This window comes from Eutrigla gurnardus (assembly GCF_963514095.1).
Source record: "Eutrigla gurnardus genome assembly, chromosome: 3".
In the NCBI taxonomy this organism is placed as follows: domain Eukaryota; kingdom Metazoa; phylum Chordata; class Actinopteri; order Perciformes; family Triglidae; genus Eutrigla; species Eutrigla gurnardus.
The window spans coordinates 25,726,656-25,748,955 of NC_139917.1; the positions used below are offsets into that span (position 1 = coordinate 25,726,656).

The window sequence follows — 22,300 nt, forward strand, 5'->3', positions numbered from 1 at the left end:
TGATTTAGTTGAATCTATAGGACTGACAATCGATGCATCGAATGAATCGTTACTCCTCTAAAAGAAAGTGATTAATAATTCATAATAAAGTCATAATACTCTTTTGATAAATGACCAAATAAAGAAGTTAGGGAGAAATTAAATCTAGAAATGCATGAGGATATATTCTAGCAGCACATATAAATCAATCAAATGCCTTGATTTTAACCTCTGATCAGCTCGAGACGTGCTTTAGAGTCGCGTGTTGTGTTTGGGTGCATGATCGGTACCTGTAGTAGTACGGGCAGTTCTTGCGCTCAGCAGAGTCGGCTGTAACAGCGCTGACGATCTGCTCAGCGTCTGTGTTGACCAGCTTGACAGAGTGGATGGTCAGGTGCTGATTGAGGTTAGCTCTGCACTTGGCTGCGTAAGGACACAAGTGACACTTGTACTTCCTCTCCTCTGCGAAAACAAACACAAGACCTCGGGTTACTGTAAACACTCACTCGGATGATATTTCATTAAGTTGTGCTCAGCCTCTGAGCCTTTAAAACAAGCTTAAACCTAATTACTTAATGCCTAACCCTGCCTCACCTTCACCTGGCCCCAACTGTAACTCTGACACTGGGAAGAGAAAGAACAAAAAAACACACCTTGTAATGTCTGACGTTATTTTGAGCTAAATTGCAAATACTATAAAATAAAATAAAATGTTTAATTGAATCGCAATATTTTCCACACACACACACACACACACACACACACACACACACACACACACACACACACACACACACACACACACACACACACACACACACACACACACACACACACACACACACACACACACACACACACACACACACACACACACACACACACACACACACACACACACACACCATTTGCCCCAAGGACATGAAGCCAGGCAACCTTTATGTCGCCTGGGAAACCAAAAAGACCATCACACTGACATATGCCCCTGCTTCTGCTCTCTGTGGTGTAGCCAAGCTGTTCACAGCCAACACTCTCAGATGGCTTGTGTGTGTGTGTGTGTGTGTGTGTGTGTGTGTGTGTGTGTGTGTGTGTGCGTCATGTAGTGTATGTGCATGCAAAATGTGGTATCATGTCCAATGGTGTGGGGGCATTTTGTACATAAATCTTCATTTGTGCACCCAGTGATTTAGCGTGCAATCCCAAGTAGGTGTCATTAATTTCTAATCCAGCGTTCATTTGCTTTAAATAAAATTGCATAAGCGGGCTGTTCATTAATTTATGTTCCTAATAAGGACCGGGGGTGGGATTGCAGAAAGGCAGTGATGGGATAGAATGGATCAATTGGGAGCAAAGTAGGGCCAAATATTGAAAACAGCGTGTAATCAGGACACAGGGGAGAGTACAGCCTCATCCTGAGGAAGTCTCCCGTGTCCGGGTGTGAGAGAGAAAGTGAATGAAGTGAACCGATCGTGACGGCATCAAATTTACTGGTGCGTTTGTGTGTGTGTGTGCGTTACTCTGTGAGGCATCCCTCTAGCTGGATAATTAGACGGGCAGTTTTCCCAGTGAGACTAATCATGGTAGTAATCTCTTTAAAGGAAGGGTAATCTAGTCTAGTCACCCTTATTTACTTACTGTAGGCTGTATAAACACAAACACAGCAGCTAACATCTTTACGTTAAACAAAGAGATGCAAATGTGTGTGTGTGTTAATTCACCTGTGTGTAGAGACAGATGTCTAGAGAGCGTCTGCTGTCTACCGAACACCTTTCCACAGACAGGACAGGGGAAGAGCTGTTCGTTTAGTCGCCACTGGGCAATCCCGTTTCCCAGCTCTCCATCATCCTTTTCTGAGTCTGGAACACACACACACACACAAATGCAGAAAACCACACTCATCATTCACTGCTGACACAATCGGCCACAAAAGCAGCTGCAGGTAGACCAAAGGCCGTTAGGTCATGCAGCTATAAATCAAACAATGTAACGTAAGTTTAATGTGTATTGATGTTGGAAACCGACGCTACCAAACCACAACACACTGCTGTTGTATTGTGCTTCCTGTATGTTCTGATTGCGGTGTTGAAACACGGGGGTATTCTTGATTTTTATCCACCCTTTTTTACATATTTTTGGGGTGTTTTACTTTCAGTTAAATAGAACAGTTGAGAGGCGAAAGGGAAGTGGAAGATTTGCAATCACAGTACAGAATGTGTTATGTTTCTTCACAACCTGACAACCATTTACATCCATCTTTAATGGGGATTACGGGACATTAAAGATGGATGTACACATATTTGCTTTCTTAGCGAGAGTTAAATGAGAAGCTTGCTCTCATGTCTGTCCACTAAATATAAAGCGAGATGCTGCCTTGGCTGAGGACAACAACAAAAATACATAAAAACACAATACAGCAGACTTGCCAAAAATAGTCTGGCACATTGGCCTCTGAAAAAAAAACCCCACATCTTGTTGTTTTTACACTTTGTTTTTTTGGACGCGTTACTTAATGAGCTTTAAAAAAGGTGCATGTAGTTGTATCTCTGACCTTTCGATAGAGTCCAGCTACCTGTTTACCCCTGCGCCTGAGATAAGCTGACCAGCTGTGGAGAATAAGCTTATTTCCAAAAACTAGTCCTTTCTACCCAGCTATAATAATCTCTTACAGTGTTCCCCTGCTGTGAAGGTGCCACCATCAGTCCAAAGCCCTCCTATGGAGGTTGTGTGGGTTTCCACCCTCCTGCATAGACAGGCAGGAGATGCTTTAGGGGGACTGAGGACAGGACAAACAACACAGACTGGAATTAAAGGCACCACATAAAAAAAGAGATGGAATCAAAGTGAAAGAGACAATTCACTCTCGTAACATTTAACAAGTATAACATTCGATTTTACAGCCAAAGAACTAAAAAGGTAAAATATCCATCAGCAAAGGTCTCGTTCCCTTCGGGTTCAACAACAGAACGACTGATACACTGTGGGCTAATTTGCTAGCCCACAAGACTGAAACCTGTCTGCTACCGTTTGACAGATGCTCCTCGTCTGGCCTGCGGGTGGGATGCAGTGCAAATGCATTCTTAATGTCAACAGAAAGCACCGATCCTTTGCTCTAAAGCCTGCAGCTTACACATATCATACACATGGCACTGTAGCTCTCCGTACTGCACGCCGCCCCTCCCTCTCCCCCCCATAATCAAAGGGAAAATCAGATCAGATGATAGAATCTGAAGAAGTAGAAGTTCCTGCTTTGAGTTAAATTCATCACAGGACAAAGGATGAAATCAAAAGGATAACAAAAATATGGAGCACTTTTCTCATCGTGCTATACAACTTAGGATGGATGCAGGATTTACTTATCTTGAGAATACATTTTTTTTTAAGGCATTAGAAAAAAAAGATTCTTTAAGTTATTCTGAGTTTTGTTTTGAGTGTTTATAAATGTCGGAAATAAACTCTGCTGCTCAGTTTCCCCCTCGCACTTAAAAGTTTGAAGTCTTTCCAAAGGGAAATCAGTGCACGTACGTTTCATAGTTCTGACTTCTTACGGAGGGAAAAAAAATTAGAAAAGGAATCTTTAAGTCAGAAAATGTACAGTTTATATTCAACAGGAAGTTTTGGTAGCTTCTTGGAGTCACATTTAACATAACAAAGGGTTTTTTTGTCCTGCAAAACACACCGATGAGGTGTTTTTGGTGGTAAAGATACTACAATAAAGAACAGCAAAGATGGTTTACTGACATTTGGAAGATAGGAGGATTTGTGTTAACATAATGTACAGAAGCATTGACCTTGGAAATGGAGTGAAAGGAGTATTTCTGTTGCACTGATTCAAAAACCGTGTAGCATTTTATCTGTATCTGAATTCATGCTGTGTGCCTTTGTTTGCTTTTTGTGTGTCACGCCATCCTTCACACATCATTTTTGGAACAGCAAAATGCAGCACATTCGGTTTGATTCCCATGTATTTTCTCATTTTCCATCGTGGCTAGTATACCAACATATGCAAAGTATCTGATATATGCAGACAGTTGGAAAGTAAATAGGGATACACAATAAGGGCAGGGTGCACGTGGCCTGCCTATAGGCATCTTTTTTTGTTTCCATATGTTGTCGTTTAGTTTCCAGTTTTATTTTATACTTATTTTAGTTTCACATACCTCTTATTTATTGATTTCTCCGTTTATTCATACTATTGCTTCCCTTGTGCTGCTGCAAACACTGATTTTTCCCAACTGGGTATAAAAACAGGATTATCATATTTTGTCATTTTGGTAATGTGCCACATAAGACTGTTCTATAATTATTCAAATTCAGACAGCTGTCACAACTTCGTACTGAAAGAATATTTTTAGGAACTCAACATTGAGGAGATTCATCAAGTTTTAAATTGAATCTTAAATGAAAATGAATCACAGATTGTTTATTGAAGAGTTCAATGTAAACTAAACATCTTAAATGTTGTTTCTGCTGCAAGTTGGTGACTCGCCACCGTCATTAAGGTGAGGAAACGCACATGTGTGATGGTTAATACATGCAAGTACATCAAAGCAGTATTTGGCTGAATACTATGCAAATAATCAGCAACAACAATGCGTATGTCTGTTCCTCCCTCAAGGCCACACAGGTGGTGAAGGTGTCACATCACAACAAACTCAATGCAACCTCAACCAAGCTAAAGGTTATGGACTTCCTGACCTCCTGCATTAGATGGGATCTGCCTCTAACCGTGATGTCCGACTATAACGGGCTGACTGACACTCTTTTCTCTAAACTCCTCGTCTGTGTGGCTTATTCTGAGAATCCTAGGCCTTCTTATAGGGGCTTGTAGCTAAAGCTCAGCAGCACATAAAGGAATTAACTTGTTCTGACTCACAAATGAGACGAGGGGACGGCCTGGCCGCACAAAGTGCTAAGAAGCCGGAAGGCAAGGGCTCGAGGCCACGACCCGGCAAACACGGCGATGATTAAGCTAGTTAGGGTGTGGCGTGAGCCTTAAAGTGGTTAATGGCTTAATTAGTGCTATTAGAGCTGGAGAGAGAGAAGGACACAAACACGAAATGAGGGATTGTGCTAAACCCAAGACTGAAGGGAGAAGACAGAAAGTCTTACTCATTAAAAAGTGAAAAAGGCTCACACTTCGTATCTCTACATAAACCCTTTTCTTTGTCTCAAGAATGTTGTTGAATATGATCGCTAATGATGTCGCTCGTAGAGAAATAGTTGTGGAAAGAACGCCACTGACTATAATAACAACATTTAAATATGCAGATTTTTCCCCTTTACGTTGTCAAATACATGACTTAAAATATCTGCAGTAGCTCTCAGCTTTCCCTTTTAAATTCATGACACAGCAGCCAACTGTCACTCATCACTCACAAATCATTTTTCACAAGTAATACTACTATAAACTTTGCTAAAGCTATGATGCTCTTAATGCTGGGTCCAAAAAAACTTTTATAGCCCGCGAGGGAGAGGTGGTGTGAACCAACAGGAAATGATTGTAAAGTATAATAACCACTGAACAGAAAATCTTTTTGATTTAACGTCTGCTTTGCTACAGCTGCAACTTGTAACGCTTCCCGATATTTCTGTGGGAGGGGGGGGGTGGATATACAACAATGAGAAAAAGAAAATGAAGACGCAACAGAAAGAGAGCAGGCACAAAGAGGACATGCCGGAGAGAAAAGTGAAAAACCGTACAACTGTAAATGAGCGAGCAGCAGCGCTGGATGTGAAGCTTAAACACACAGGGGAAAGGGGAGGTGGGCTGGGCGAATTAACTTTCAGGACACTCTTGACACCCAGAAGCCAATCAGATTTTCATTAACTGGCAGAGGGACAGGCAAAGATGGCACAAGCTAATTAACCTCTGGATCTCTCACTGCCAAAGGAACACGGAGGGAAGTTCTAGGATGCCAGGGAAGAGGGGAGCAGAGGGAGACGGGGGATGCCCTGGGCAGAGGCCTTCGGGTTGGGGAAATGCGTGAGAGTGCAGAAGGGCCGGGTGGAGCTCTAAATATGAAACGGGGGAGAGGGGGGTTTTACCAAGAGGAGGGTGAGATCATGTGAAGTGTGAGTTGGTTAATTGCGACGTGTCCTTGTGGCCGTATACTCAGATTTAAAGGTGGCTTTGTGTTCAGTTTCATGTTGAGTAATTCTCGCTTCTGTGTGTGTTGTGTGTACAGACATGTAAGTGTATTATGATGATCTCTCCGTATTTCTCCAAGCAACAGGGAAAATAACTCATTAGTTTCCTTATCGATTAATGTCTTGATTAATTGATAAAAAAGGCCATTTACAGCTTCTTCAGGGTCGAGGATGTTCTAGTTTGCTTGTTTTCTCTGACCAACAGTCCAGAACATAAAGGTATTATATTTTGATCACATGGACAATGAAAAACAACATATTAACATCAGAGAAGCTGGAAACCAGTAAATGTTCAAAATGTTTGCATGAAAAAATACCAAAATGCTTAATTATCAGACTTGTTACTAATTGATTATTCAACTTATTGTTGCTGCTCTGAATGACACAATATGATCCATCCACCTCCTGCCTGCAATAAACTCAGTGTGTTGTGAGTTTTCCTCTACGACAGCCCAAGTCATGGTCCTGTGTGTGTTTGAGTGTGTGTTTTCTATGTTCCTGTGTGTGTTTGAGTGTGTTTTCTATGTTCCTGTATGTGTTTGAGTGTGTTTTCTATGTTCCTGTGTGTGTTTTCTATGTTCCTGTGTGTGTTTTCTGTGTTCCTGAGTGTAATTGAGTGTGTATTCTATGTTCCTGTATGTGTTTGAGTGTGTTTTCTGTGTTCCTGTGTGTCTCACCGTGGAATAGTGCCCTGGTAGAGGAGCTGGCTTCTGCGGGGGAAGAGCTCTTGGAGCGCGAGTTAAAGGGTGATTGTCTGAAGCACTCGTCCAGGAAAGGACTGAAAAAGGATAAATAATGCTAATAAATAACATCGCTACTAACAAACACATTCAAACTGGAAAAATCTTACAATAATAATTACATCATTTATAGAGCATTTATCAAAATACATTAAAAAGAAAATATACCAAGGTGAAAGATGAAATACAGGCAATATGCAGGTTATAACTATATTAATAACATGAAGCAAATCCACAAAGTATTACTGACTCACCTGTTTATTCCCACCATGTTATTGTCTTTGTGGTTGTTGGCTTTGCTGACTTTTTCTGAAAAACAAAAAAACAACAAAATATATGAATTGTAGTCGATACAATACCATTCACAAATGTATAATTGTGTAATTTCAGAATTTATTTAAATGCAACCCTATAGGAGAACTTTTAAAAGATATAACAGACCTATATACAGTATGACCACCTGTAATCACGTGACTCAAGTTCCATAGTTATTATGTCACTTAATGACAACTAAGTCGTCTCCATGATTTAGATAAGATTACATTACATTTAGATGCCACTATAAAGGGTTACCAATAACATTCATAAAGCTTCTCTGCACATTGTCCATTATAGAGAGAGAAACACAAACTATATAATCCTGATTCCTGGAGGTTTAAACGGGCTGGTAAAGCCCAGGTTGGCCATGCCAGCAGGGGCGTATTAGCCATCTGGAGTGGTGGAACTCTCTCTGGTTGACCTGCCGACCTGCTAGCCGAAAGTTAGCCCCACAACACCAATATGAAAAAGATATTTTTGAAAAGTAACAACATGCACGGCTGGTCAGACCAGACAACCCAGATGGCACATGTGTTTGTGTACGGTTGTACTCTACTGGATGTGAAGGGGGGAACAAAACACGACAATCTCCTCTCAGGATCAACATTATGGAGCTCAATATAACACCGATCGTAGCCTCAAAAACATGTGAATATATAATAAAACAGTTAGGGTTCATTCCAAAGCTTTCTGGTCTGATTGCATTACTGTAGATCGTACAAATCTATATAATAGACTTGGACACACAGGAAAACGTCTGTTGAAAGCAATTTATTAGTGAAACAATATTCCAATTTTCATGCTTTAGTAGGAATAAATGCAAACTAATCAGTGTTGACCTGAAATGCATCCCCCCCCCCCCCCCCCCCCATCACATTAACACCTGATTGTAACTAACTGTGCTGTTTTTTTTCTACTTTTCCCAACTTGTAATAACTCAAACGGACAGAGCAACATGCTGCTCACTATATTTACAGCGAAGCAATGCGATTGTTGCTGGATTTAGACATCTCTAGACACTTAATATTATATTTCACACAATGTAATAATCAATCATGGTATTACATTAACAGTAACATAAAGAGTTTTCCAAAATGCCGTGATGCCTTTGAGGTTCCCCTCCACTTTAAAGACAACAGAGATCCCATAAATCAGAGATCCAGAGTGCCGTTTCTGAGAGAGTACACTTCAGGTCCAACATTGTTGAAGCACATGAACTGAATACTGGTAACATAGTAACCAATGTGTAGTCGCTCAGAGAGCGAGTCCTAAATACAACATATTTATAAGAGGTTTCTAAGTAGTGATGGAATTGAGAATTTTAAAAAATCAACTAATGCCACTATTTTGCCAGCTAACGTGAGCACACCAAGGTGTGGTTTTCAGTATTTAACTAGAAAGAGTGTTATACATAATGCCTGAGAACGGAGCCATATGTGTGAGTTTCTAGGCGATGTATTGAAGTGAATTTCAAAGCAGCAACCATCTCAGTGTTCAGAGCGACCTTGCCAGTGATGTGTCTCTGAGGTCCTACTGCTCTGGGTAATTCATATTGATTGCTCATTGTGTGACAGCAGCCCACTCTGTTCCAGTCCCGCTCACATTCAAACGCCGTTCTAAGGGGGCGGTTGTTGCCGTTGCCAGGCTAGTGGTGCCCTGGCCTCCCTGGGTGGGCATACTGTGTACCCCTGCTGCCCTCCATACCCTCCTTATCCCCTGCCCCCCCCCCCCCCCCCCCCCCCTTCCTTCCCCGCTACAACCCACCACCACCCTCTAAACACCCCACTCCGTCACACTGCTCGCCAAGGACAGAGGTCTCTTTCCACGTTGCCATGGAGATGCCGCACGGGAGAAATGTAAAGGGAGGGAGGGAGGGAGGGGAAGTGCAGGGGGAGAGCGTGTGCAGCCAAGTGTGCTTGAGCCGGCATGTCTGAAAACGAGTCAAGGAAGAGAGAGAGAGGGGAAGGGAGGGGGAGGAGAGGGAGGAGGGGAGAAGGGGCATTTGAGCAGACACCACTCCCCATGGGGCCTTGTGTGAGTGTGTAAAGGTGTGCATGCAAGACTGTGTGGGAAAGAAAGACTGCCAATGTGTGAATTTGTGAATATGTGTGAGAACAAGAAGCGGAAAAAAAGATTTTACACAAGCTTGTTTCTCTGTATGGCATTTAAGCGACGCCATCAGAAGTAAAAGCTAGGGTCACAGCCTAGGACTACAAGCCAGACCCCCCCCCCCACACACACACACACACACACACACACACCTGCACCATTTCCCTGGGGGGTTGATGTCTTAATCTAGCAATACAAACAGCCGTCTGATGCTTCAATGTCACTTCCATGGCCGTACAGGTAAAGAGGAGGATGTCATTACGTGTCGTATATTCTCGACTTTACAACAGAGCCACCAGAGGACGGCAACGGAAACATGTAGGTTTTATGGCCGAGTATCAAATGCTGTCCAAGGTTTACACTGCGGTGCTGCAGGGAGAAAGAAAACATGTCGCTGCGTATGTTTATGTGTGTGTGTTGTGGCTCCACCGACTCAGAAAGGCGTGTCTGACAATGTCTGGAAGGAAACATACCTGACAATTTGAACAGGAGTTCGGAGGCCATTTTGACGGATATGTCCTGGGAGAACAGGTCTTTCTGAGGGCGTGCCAACGTCTCGGTGAGGTTACTCATTGGCTCGGTCTTCTCACTTGCCCTTAAAGTGCTGAAGGCCCGCAGGTGAGAGGCAGGTGGGGCGAGTTCTGCAGGGGGTGGGTCCACCTCCATGGGCTCTGCCTTTACTTTCTTCTGGTAGTGATCTTTGTTGTTCTCTGCAGGACATGATTGAACAAGGAAAGGAATTACTGGTTAGATTCTGCAGACATCACATGAATTGTGTGAGGGTTTGTTTGACAGATGTTTTGATATAGTTTTGCTGTATCAAATCGAGTCATTTTCGTTCACAAAGCACCGATTCACAAACCACACAGCAGCCTCAACATTTTCTTCAATCAGACACATCCTCTAGAGCCTTGTTACGGGAAAAAGAAACTCTCAGAAAAAGGTCTAAACATTTCGCCCAGCAGTACAAGTAAATTACACATCCAGCATTCACGTTTAAGTTGTACACATGGAATTAAAACTAAAATAGAGAAATCCAAATAACACCCAAAACACTGCAGCTAAAGCCAAGCTGAGCCGGTTAGCATCTAGCTATGTAATTATTAGGGCAAGAGGGCACCGGGAGGTCACACTGTCGCTTGGGGAGGCTTCAGCAGCTTATGGTTCACTGAAGCATAAGAAGGAATTTAAATGCAACTTAGAAGCAATGATTCTACGTTGATAATGATGAACTAAAGGTGTTGAATAGAAGGGTCTCTGATTGAAATGTGTTTTTCAGCACATGAACAATGGTCTGAAAGGGTAAAAAAAAAACAGCTGCTGACTCACTCCTCACACAAGTTCAAGGGGTGAGGTAAAGTGAGCAGCCTAAAAATAGTCGAGATGGCATCTGTTAGGAATGTCCCGAGCCAATCTGCAGAATCAAACACTTTCTCTCCTCTCTCTCTACGGATATCAAACAAAACATTTCAGTCCACCATTAAAAAGTAAATAAATAAAAAGGTAACGATCATGCCGGCTGTGTTTTCTTAATGCAGAGCAACTCTGTTGTCAGAGATGTGTTCTCTAATGGCCTCTGTGACTGAATTCACTTGATTAAATGCAGACCTACTTTAGGCTACAGTAAGAATACACTGTGGAGCTGTATGATTGGGAATAAATAAATGAATACATCCTGGATTGGTTAACCCATTAGCATCGCTATAGCCAAGGTATCTGATCTTTGACTGCAGGGACGGCAGTTTCTCAGTGTGGTGACATGCAGGAGCGAGACAAAGCAGTGGGGTTGATACAGTGCTGCTGACATGGCGACTCAGCACGATTATGGGATATATGAATTTGGCAGGGGCATCGGGGGCAGTGGGAGGGGCAGGGGGGAGGTTAGAAGAGCTGGAGAAAGAGTAAGGAGGGAGGGGGATACAAGACAGTAACCCTGCGCTGACCCTGCCACCCCTCCCCACACATTCTCCACTCCTCTGCTGAACGAGGCCAGTGTGAGACTCCAAGACCAGAGCTGCAGTACATTGTGTGCACGTGGTTCAGAATATCTACTGAATCAGTATGTGTGCATGCTACCGTGTGTGTATGCGGGTGAATTAAAGTGTAAACTCCCCCCTTTGCCGCCTCTCCCGAGGTCCAGGTGTAGCCAGCATGTGGGGGACACTGACAACCATCAGCCCCACTAATCCTTTAATCAGGTGGCCATAGTTGGCCAAGAGTAACCTAGGAGAGGCTGATGGAGGGGCAGAGCAGAGGAGGAGAGAGGCGGGAGTGTGCAGGGGTGGGGTGGGCAGCTCTGCAAGGGTCAACAAAGGGACACGCGAGCTTCCATCATTGGATCACCACCCTAACAACGAGAGGCTGAGTGGACTGCTGCGCTGCAAAAACAGTCACACACACACACAGAAACGCTTCCCCGTGCTAAGGATACTATATGTTCTTCAGCTGCCATCACGGGGACAAACATCTTTAAAACCGAAAGAGCAGAGAGGGAAGCTATTTGATCGTAAACTCACCCACAACACATTGAAAGCATCACATCACAGCAGGCCAGATCAGAAGTCTACCTATCACACAATGAAAACATGGCCTTACTCCCACACTGATAATAGCGATGGCTTTTTGGTCAGGGTCACGACCTAATGTTCTGGAGCCATAAAAAAAGCAGCCCTCCGTCTGCCTGCATCCAGTGTGTATGTGTGTGTGTGTGTGAGAGTGTATGTGTGTGTGTCTATGAGTGTATGTGTCATCCCCTCTGGTGCAGAAGCCTCTTGTGCGATACACAAGCTGCCATTAGGCCACAGAATAAGGTCTGAAAGAGAGAGAGAGAGAGAGAGAGAGAGAGAGAGAGAGAGAGAGAGTGTGTGTGTGTGTGTACAAAGTGCCTGTGCCCCTTTTCCATGAAAAAAATAACATTTTAAGAGATATGGGGTTACACTGCAAGTTAATAAATGTTCATCTTATATACATTTGTATGATTTTGAACACCACTGAACATGAAAACTGATATATAGTGGCTTAGTAGTAGTATAGTGATATTTTCTGTGACATGTTTGGGGTATTTTTCATGTCAAATCAATTAATTTACATATTCTCGTTCACAATTCCTAGATTTGGAAAGAATATTAATCTTGCATCAAAATTTACAAAGTCTTCTGCAGAGTTTGGCTGGCTTTCCTCTTGTCTGAAGATTACATAGGGAAAACAAAGTCCAATGTATCAGTAGTACTATTATTTAACTTACCAACATCACGCGGGTGTATTGTTCTATTCAAATAACATTTTAAAAGCTTTAAGTGCAAAAAGCTCTAATCCCTTTTCCCCTGAAGGTTTCAACATCGAAAAGCCAATGCCTTTTGTTAATTTAATACCAGGCGTAACAAGAAGTACACATGTACACATCTTCTGGCTGTTGTTCATTTGGTGAATTAACTTAGTAGTTTTAGTTTAGTTTACTTGTAGTGCAAATGCACATGGTTCCTATTCATGAAGCTTTAGAAACCAATGACAAAACGGTTAGATTGCAGCTGTCCGTCTGGATTAGCTGGGTTAGAACTTGTGTAGAAAATGTGTCCCTTTAAGTAAAAGGCGGCAAACGAAAGCTTCTTGCAGCTACATTCCGGTTTGTAACGGCAACCAGTTTTGTGCGCGAATGCAATCTGTTTGCTAAGTTACATTAAATGCACGATACATACCGCATTCTCTCTGACACAGCACTTACTCTTGTTTTGAGTCAGAATGAAAGTGACTGAGGTTTGTGCGATGTTCCGTTTTTAGTGATCAACTTTGACCTCAGATGTCAACTTGCATTTGCGTGGACATGACAGCGTCTTGCTGAGAATATACAGGAAGACGGTACAGACGCGGGACAGATTTGTGACTACACTTAAGGCAAAAAAAAGTCACACACCATTAGTGACTTAATGCATGCAAAGTCAATTTATTGCACCACTTTGATGCACTGATGGCACGGGAACAAAAAACTTGGACTGACAAGCAGTGAGGGAGACGGAGGAAGAGGCAAGGGGGAAGGATAGGGGGGAAAAAAGAGAAAACAATATGTCGAACCTTGCCAGAAAAAGAAAACCCGGGGGTAAAAGAGGAAACAAGAAAGTGGGATGAGAGTGAAGAGCTGGGGGAGGACAGAAGGATGAGGAACGGCTAGAGCCTAAATGACAATCTCTCCACCTCTCCCCCCCTCCTGTTATCCTAGTCTACCCTTCTCCCTGCTCTGTTATTCCACATCTCTCTCTCCCTGCCCCCATCCCTCTCTCTCTCAATCTCTCTATTCTCCTGCTCTCTAGCCGACCTCCTCAGACAGGGGTGAAGAGTTCATGCGCTTCAAAGGCTGCAGTGTGGAGACTGCATGTCATGTGGGAGCCACAGCAGCCTTGCCTGCAGACTTCACAGACAGCTGCTGCTACAATTGATCCTCGACCAGCTAGCTCTCAGTAGTTCAGCCTTCCGACAGTCGCAAACTCCGGCTTCCTCTGACTCGAGAGCAGCGTGCTTAATGAAACAGCCCATGAGCAACCAGCTATGGCCCTTATAAAGAAAAAAAAAAGAGTCTCTAAACAAAAAATAATTTGGCACAAGCCGGAGTTGCTCCGAGGCTAGTAGAGCTTCATCAGATAAAAGGTCAAGACAAAAAGACAAGTGATTTGTCAATCACTTGCATATAAAGCTACCTACACAGGTAACAATCACAGCACACAGCAAAGGGCAAAATGAATAAACTCTGCATTACTTTAAATAGAACTACAGGCAGTGATAAAGAGCGGGTGAGACAGAAAGAAAGATGTGGAGGTAGGGAGGGAGCGAGGGAGCAGGGTCAGCGAGCGGCCACACCGAGGGGGCACGATGAGGACACTGTAGAGCTTAACATAAGGTAATACTGTACAGTAATGCCAGTGTTGTGAATTAGAATGGTGAACTGCTTACATAGTCTGCTGTGATAAGCCATATTGAGTTAATAGTGAATCCTTTTATGTGAAAATAGTTTCACATAAAAGGAGCGTCTCATATTATTTAGACTATTTCTGGTTTAATTTGATTCAAGATTAAACCATTTTCTTGTTACAAAAGGAGTGCAGCCAGAGCTATATGTTCAACTGTGCTTTACTCGTATAGAGTGTATAAAACATGGACATGTTCTCCGTGACATCACCCGTAGGATTCTGAAGAGTCATTGTGAAGCTCTAAGTGGGCGGCTCCGGCCAGCCGCATATTCGCAGTTACAACACAGCCTGACCGGCTTATCCAAAAATGGGCAGAGGGGTGGATCATCGGAGGAGCTGAGGCAGGTCCAGGTGACGCATCAGAGGAGTCATCGACCGGACAGCGACCTGAGACAGCACCAACCTGTCATTCAGAGTGGCCATGCCCTTAATTCTGCATAATTTTAAGCATCAATATGATTTAAGGGGGTGGGTTATGTAAAAATGTACCCTCCATATAGTTGTCATGAACAGGGATTTTAAAAATAGAGACCACAAGCATGTTTGTACCTGTCAGTGAACATGTTTACTTCTGCAGTAAGGCAGTTTTAACATGGGGGTCGATGGAGATTGACTCGCTTTTGGAGATGGCCTCAAGTGGTAGTTTTTGGCACTTGAGGGATGGCTAAATTTTTCAGCAACAGAAGTTGCTTAAAACCTACTACCCATGATGCAAAGTTGGTAGTAGGAGTGCTATGTGACATGCATGCTCCATAAAAACATGTAGGTGTATGGTATTGTTGAGATGATAACTGGGATATCCTATCATCAACTGTAATTGTGTGAGTGGTACAAAATAGGCTTCAATTACATGCATCAACAATGCTGAATAATATGAATGAACAGATTCTACAAGCAGTAGACACAAAGAAAAAGCACACATTTAATGCTATTTAAGCAACAATGTCAATACGTCCGTCTGCATCTGTCAGCCTAAACTGCTTGTAGACTTTAGGAAAGCCTTCCACCTCGCTGACTAAATCCCTACAGCTACCCTGAAGGCAGCAGGAGATGTACGACGCGTGTTTTATCTGCAACAATTGCTGCCTCAAAGAGCAGAGGCATTAAACACCATGAGCCACTGTGGTTATGGTGAGGAAATCAGGCACAATAACCCAGGGTGTTGCAAAATATCTGCACACATCAGGCTTGCCCGTTACAACATAGATGGTATTGTGCCACATTTTTCTGTTGCATTTTGTTTACAAAGTGAAGTTTTAAAGCATGATTAAAACAGGGACGTTTTTAATTAAGGTTAACAGTGATCAAGAGTCTACTTTTAAGCAGAATAAAAAAACGTAGCAACTGTCAGATTATTTAGTTGACAGGGACAATATTCCCACTGCAGCCTGAAAATATGTGGTATATGAGTCAGTTTTAGCTCCTGCAGTGGAGGCAACCATGTGAAATATTTTGAAGGACATGCAGGTACAGTTTGTATCCTATGATTAGAAACAGCATTAATTATCACTCAATCAAACGATCTGCCTTGGCCACTGCAGCAAGAACGGCCAATTCTCCTGGAAATCAACACCCACTTTCCAGCTTCTTGCTTCATACAGCTAATTGCTCTGACGCACAGACGAAAAAACAATACTGCTCATCTATCACTACAGCTGATATTTCAAACTAATTAACGTTAATATTAAACCTACACGTCAACGGTAACCAGGAAAGGATCCGATGGAAGGTGTTGCTTTCTTCCTGATGGAAGTAAGTTGTTGTTTTCCTACAGTAATCAACAAAAGGAAACTCATGAGCTAAAAACATATGCTGCAGTCCGTTGGGTTCAATGTCGTTCTGCTCCTTAGTCGTCAAAAATAGCTTAATGCAACTTTTATTAGGAAGGTAACAAGCACTGCAGAGGGGAGAGGGCCTGTAAAATGTCCTCAGAGATGCAAGCCCTGTTCCTAAGGAATGAGGAACGAGTAAAGCAAGTACAAAGTGTGATTTCACACCTACAGTAAGGGTGGCTAGATGGCGAGTGGGTGGCTCGGCTGTTACCCACACGATGCCAGTCTGCCAGGGCATCACCTAGGGCCCCGCACCCCCCTCCCCCACTTCCCTTCCTGTGACGCCATGTTCCCCGTGCCCTGCAACACCAGTGCCCATCTGCTAGGACACGTTAGCCTCTGGCGCCAGGGACTATTTAGCCTGGCGTAATTAGCCCCCAGACACCAGCAGCCTGGTTTTAAACAGATGTGGGGGAGGTAGCGCCTGCAAGACAACTCAACACGACCAACCAATGTTTGATAAGGAAGAAGGGGGGGTGACCTAGTTAAAGGGATGATGCAACTCATGTTACAGCACAATGGGCAGTAATGATGACAACCCCACTTGCTCGGACTTACCAATGCTGTGGTCGACGACGGATGAGCGCTGAAAATCTAATTAGGCTATGTCCATTTGCTGTACGCCAAGCAAGGATGAGGGAAAAGGCACTTCTTTAACAGACAAATGGTGATGTTTTGAACAAAGAGAATACCTCGTCTAAACCCGACCCAATGAGATTTCCCTATTCAAGTATCCTTGCTATGTTATTGTGCTCTGGGGCTGACCTTTAACAGGGGACAGAGAGAGGTTACAGTGTGGATGCCCTTGAACCTCATGACCATAATCACACGTGACTGTAACGGTATTGACCTTTCACTGGCTCGCTCCTTCCCTCCACGCCATCCCTTTCTCCTTCCCTTCCCCCCCAGGGTCATTTGAGGGTCTAGACTCTTGTCAAGGCTGTCACTCTAGACAGCCCTCTCCATCTACCGCCCCCGCTGTTGCCATGGCAATGGACGGCACTGCGCTCCGAGGACTGTGTGAGGGGGCAGAGGGAGCCAGCGGACAGATGAACGCTGCAGCATCTTTCCCTAACCTAGGTCAACCTTGCAGAGCTAGTGTAAGTGATGGGTGGGGATAAACGCCGGCCATGCTGCTTGAGGACCAGATACACTGGCAGGAGAACGTCAGTGCAGGGATTGAAAATCTCAACTATTATGGGAGAGGAACAGCGATGAAACGAGGAGCACAGGTGGAGGCACGACTCTGGAGGAATTACATACAGCCCCTGTCACTCTTCCCTCTCAGATTTAACACAAAGGCCAAAAGACTAAATTATTGTTTTCTTCTTCTGTCGTTTTAAAGTACTAATCATGTAATATTTGTCTTCCTAAAATACACACACACACACAGACACACACAGGGAAACGTGACCTGGGGGCAGGCAGTGGAGCAGCACACGTGTAGTACCACAGAGCTCCCAGCCAGCATGAGTCACTTCGAACACCAGTCAACCCAGAGAGAACAATGGCAACCGGTGTGTGAGGTGTCTGTCACGCACGCACACACTGGCACAGGATGAAGAGCCGCGGATGGAGTAACACCCTACTGCGCCACCATCAGACTGCCATTTGCTTTGTGCTTTTTAACACTGCGGATGCATATTTGCACCGGTGTCACACATTGTAAATTTTATGGCTGCGCAACTCATACTAGTCACGGCAATGTTGTAACTGGTGTGTAAAGGAGAGGTAGTCCAGACAAATCGTACAGCTTTGCAATTAATTGTTAATTGAGGTTAAAAAAAAAAAAAATCTAAAAAATAGCTGGGGAAGCCACGTCTGTTGGTACATATTGATGAATACTTCAGCACATTTGATTCTTGACTGCCTGAGAGCAGCCCACGGCAAACCAACACCTGTCCATAGCACACTTGAACTGGACCTGGCATTCAGAAGTGATTGTGAATATATAAAAAGCAGGGGCTTTAAGGTTTATTTAGCAGTGACGATGTGTATACTAATTGAAAAGGGACACATCTACACAACTGCAGCAGCACACTGCAAAAAATAAGAGAAAAAAAGAGGTCTGAGTCCTTGTATGAGGACTTGTTACCAACACCGGGAGGACCAGGTTGAGTCACAATGCGTGTCATATTCTACTGTATCAGCAATGGAACAATGCTGGAGTTTTAAGTTCAATAGAGCAAACAGATAAATCTTCTGCCACTAGAAAGTATTGCATCAAAGAGGAAAGCAGAACTGTTCCTGTTCACACACACTTGTTATAAACCACAGGTGCGCAGAGGTGCACTGAAGACAAGTTAGCTGAATATTATCAAATAGGATACACCATCTAGAGCAGAAGCCTCAGAGAAACAAAGACTACTTCACCACATATGCTTTTCCCCCCGACAGGAACACTTTGCTCACCTCTGAGAAGCCCCCAATTTCAGCTTAGTTAGGTGTGCCAGGGTAGGAAACAACAGAACCCTTTTATGGCATAACCTTTGGCCTGCAGCTAACCTCCTGAGCTGCTATTGGCTTATCGGAAACCAAAACAGTCGACCAGCATGGCAAATATCAACAACACAGTGCCTGTTCTTTCCTAGAAACCTGTTTGTAAAGAAGGTTTTTTTTTACATATTCAACCGTACAGTATATGCATCCAGTTTCAAGACCATAGGCTTAACATTTTGCAGATACAGTAGGCGCACGTCATACCTGAAAGCTTAATCAGCAGCTCAGAGGCCACCTTAAGGTTGATATCCTGGCTCAGCAAGGTGTTCTTCGTCCTGGGGCTTCCTTCCCTTGGCTTCAGGGACCCTGGGCGATCTGTGGCTGCTGCTGGCCCGTCCTGACAGAAAGTCACAGGGAAGCTTGGCTGTACCTGGCTCTGGGACTGGGAGGATAGGTTCGGACTCAACGCCTCTTCCGCCTTGGGCTCTTCCTTCAGGTGGAATGGAGACTTGAGCGACTCCCTCTGGTTGGCCGCTGAGCCAGAAAGAAAAGGAGACATTTAGAAAGAGAATTTAAAGGAAGCATGATGGGGGGAAATAAAGAGTGAGCAAACAAGTTTTTTTTTTGATGTCACATCACACATAAAGTATAATACATTAAAATGCAGATTGAGTGGAACAACATAGTGGTCTACAAGGGATTTTCACAGTCCTATCGCTGCTACAGACACCACAGTTGGCAATGCTGAGTGCGGACATCATGACTGTCCTTCTCTGTTGGTCTTTAGGGCATCCACAATAAAATCCCAATTCATTTCATTCCTCTTTTCCCCTTCACATCCCCCCCCACCCATCCTATTAATTTCAGTAAACTTAATTCTCATCTCTATTCTACTTTAATTCTAGTTTCTTCATCCCTTCCCACCCCGGACATCGTCTGAATCCTCTTTAGATGCAAGGACATGAAACGACTCATTTACTTCTGTAGAATGTGATAGCAATCGGCTGGATTCTTATCCGCCATCTCTGCAGAGTGTAGCCTAGGTTAGGGAGTGAACTGTCACAAGGATCCCTCTGCTCTAAAGCCATCTTCAAGAGAAACTGGGCCACATCTAATCCGCCTCAGATGAATAATTAATAATTAGACATGGAGCAACTTCCGATAGCCGCCAAGAAAAGAACAGCGGGGCAAGCGCCTCTCTTTGTGTCTCTCAGCACGTTCCACTACACTCACAAGGTTTACACAGGCTATAGCTTACAACATTGTTGACATTTAAAATGCTGTACAACTGAGAGAAGCTACGGAAATATCTTTTACAATGCATTGTATGTGCCAGTGCTACTTGATATCTTCATTTAATCTGTTGCAACTATGGGAACTGTGGGTAAGGTTCAAGGGTACAATTGTCCAGTGTTGTAACCTGATTTACGGGTGCACCATGCCATTTTTCAGAAACAATTACGGCACTAAGTACATCATTAAGTGGATAGGCTGTTGGCAGTACAGATCTGAATACATACTTCAAACAGCCGCATGAATGCGTGTCTATCTTTACAACATATATGAACACTTTTTCTTTCTGGTTTATGAGTAAATAACCATTTTTTTTGTTGTATTTTGACATATTACAAGTAAACACCTGCTTTAAAAGGAAGTGAGGAAGCCCAGTTTATTTGAGCAACTCTAAAGTTTGCAGGAAGTGTGTGTGTGAGGAACCTCGTGTCCTCTGTCACGTTGCCGTTTGAAGTACAGAAAAATAAGCCACGATGGATGAAAGAGTATCTGCAAGTGTGGTGTTGTTATTTTAAACCGTTTCATACGTGAGTCACGAAGCAGAGCCTCGATGCTACAGCAAAGTTTAAGAGGCAGGCCATCTGCATATGCTAATCAGAACCAAATGTGGAAAAGGTTGCTTTCTATATCTGCTTTTGTTAATTGTGAAAATACGTGCACCTCAGCAGAAAACATTTGTAATATGATAATAAATTTAAAAAATAACCAGAATCATTTGCTGATGCTCTGTTGAGAGCTACTATGAAGCTATGTGGATAGTAAAAGTTCATCTACCGGTATCTAATAACCCATACATTTGAATTCAAAATCAAAGTCAACTAAAATTTAAATAAAAACAGATTCCATTGGAGTTTGATCTTCACATCTTATGAACACCTTCCCCAACCCTTGACACATCAATAGTTTTCAGACAATCTCTACACTACCACTATATGTCACACACACACACAGACACGGGGCATGGATATAAGAAAGGCCATCACTCTTGGGCAGACTGCTGTCCAGTCTCCTCTGGCCCCAGCAGAGATCTGCTCCACTCCTCACCCTACCGCCTCACCTAACATCTCTAACCGCCACAGGCCCACCGCCCCCTGCCCACATCATCAATCTGTGCCGGCTCCGGCCCCTCTGATTAATGATGATCTATGCCGGGGGGATAGAGGGCTCGGGGACAGGGGGGGGGATACGGGGCAGGAAAAGGGGACAGGTGCTGGTGTTTTGACCACCCGTGTGGCGCCACAATGCCACAGTGCCACACCATGGTGGGCCAGGGATGCAGTTCAAGAATGGGAGAAGGAAGAGGTTGAGCGTGGTGGTGGTGGTGGCGGCGGGGTGGTGGTGGGGGGTGACCTTCAAGTTCAGGGGCAGTGGCGCGGGGTCACACACAGCACCAGCTGGAAATGTCACACTGTCAGATGTCAGCGGGCAGGCTAAGTATAACCTGGTCAGCACCTGGAAGGACGTCCTCTAATTAGAAGCGTGTTGGGCCATGTCGGATCAGACAGGGACAGCACACTTGGTCACTCCCTTACAAACACACATAAAATTACACTATCTCATCTCCCCTTGCAGACACACACTTATGGATATCAGAGCCCGACCGATATATCGGCGGGCCGATATTAGGCATTTTCCAAACTATCGGTTACAATCGGTATCAGCATTTATAATGGCCGATAAATGAATATTTTAAAAATGAAATAAAAACGGGACGAAACACCCTGATAGAACTTAACAGAATTTGTCTCCAGTCTTGTTCGAAGTTATATTTCTGAAGCTTACCGAGTCTTTTAATACTGGTAACTTTGTGTTTGGTTGTTGTTGTTATTTTTTTTTGTTCAAAGGACTTTAAGTTTTATATCTTAAGTTTGCATTTTTATACATTTTATTTATCAGAAATTTTGATGTTCCTCTGTTCCGTTGTGAAAAGAAAATAAACAAGTTTATTTTTTTCATATTATTTTAGTGAAGACTCATAAATAACTACAAATAACCAATGTTAGGGAAATCTGTTAATGTTTTGTTACGCGTTTCTGAAATAAAAAAATATCGGCCGATATATCGGAATATCGGATTTTTAAATCAACATTTGTATCGGTATCGGCCTTCAAAATCCTTTATCGGTCGGGCTCTAATGGATATCTTCAGAGGAGTCCTTACTTTGCCGTGGTACGCATGCTGTATCATGCTGCATTCAAACCGTACAAAAATGCTGGGCTGCACATAAACCACTCACAAATACAGACTCAACACAAAACTTAAGATTCCCAAATTCTTCTCCTCTGTGGCCTCGAGAGAACACAAACAACCCCAGGACGTGCACTCAAACACAAAGTCGCACCACTCCAGTGACCTTTTGGATTGTCGCTATAAATAGAGTGAATCTCCACTCAGAATCTGTTACAGAGCCCAATGAATTATTTAGTAGCCTAATCCAACGGGCAAGTTTTTTTTTATTCCTCCTAAACTGATGGCTCAATAACAA

The 22,300-nt window shown here is 43.5% G+C and overlaps 1 protein-coding gene across 2 annotated transcripts in view; it reads right to left on the reverse strand.

Annotated features, from left to right (window-relative positions):
- The window catches only part of znf827 (zinc finger protein 827), a 62,693-nt gene that overhangs the window by 11,701 nt on the left and 28,692 nt on the right, over nt 1–22,300 (reverse strand). The window contains exons 5-11 of one of the 2 annotated variants that reach the window (XM_084005727.1): nt 18,787–19,056; nt 9,767–10,003; nt 7,121–7,175; nt 6,804–6,904; nt 1,698–1,835; nt 574–603; nt 270–441 (exon numbers count right to left, since the gene is read on the reverse strand). In XM_084005727.1, coding sequence (XP_083861853.1) covers nt 270–441; nt 574–603; nt 1,698–1,835; nt 6,804–6,904; nt 7,121–7,175; nt 9,767–10,003; nt 18,787–19,056 — 1,003 coding nt within the window. The remainder of the gene's footprint in view (nt 1–269; nt 442–573; nt 604–1,697; nt 1,836–6,803; nt 6,905–7,120; nt 7,176–9,766; nt 10,004–18,786; nt 19,057–22,300) is intronic. The other variant, XM_084005728.1, reaches the window with a different exon arrangement.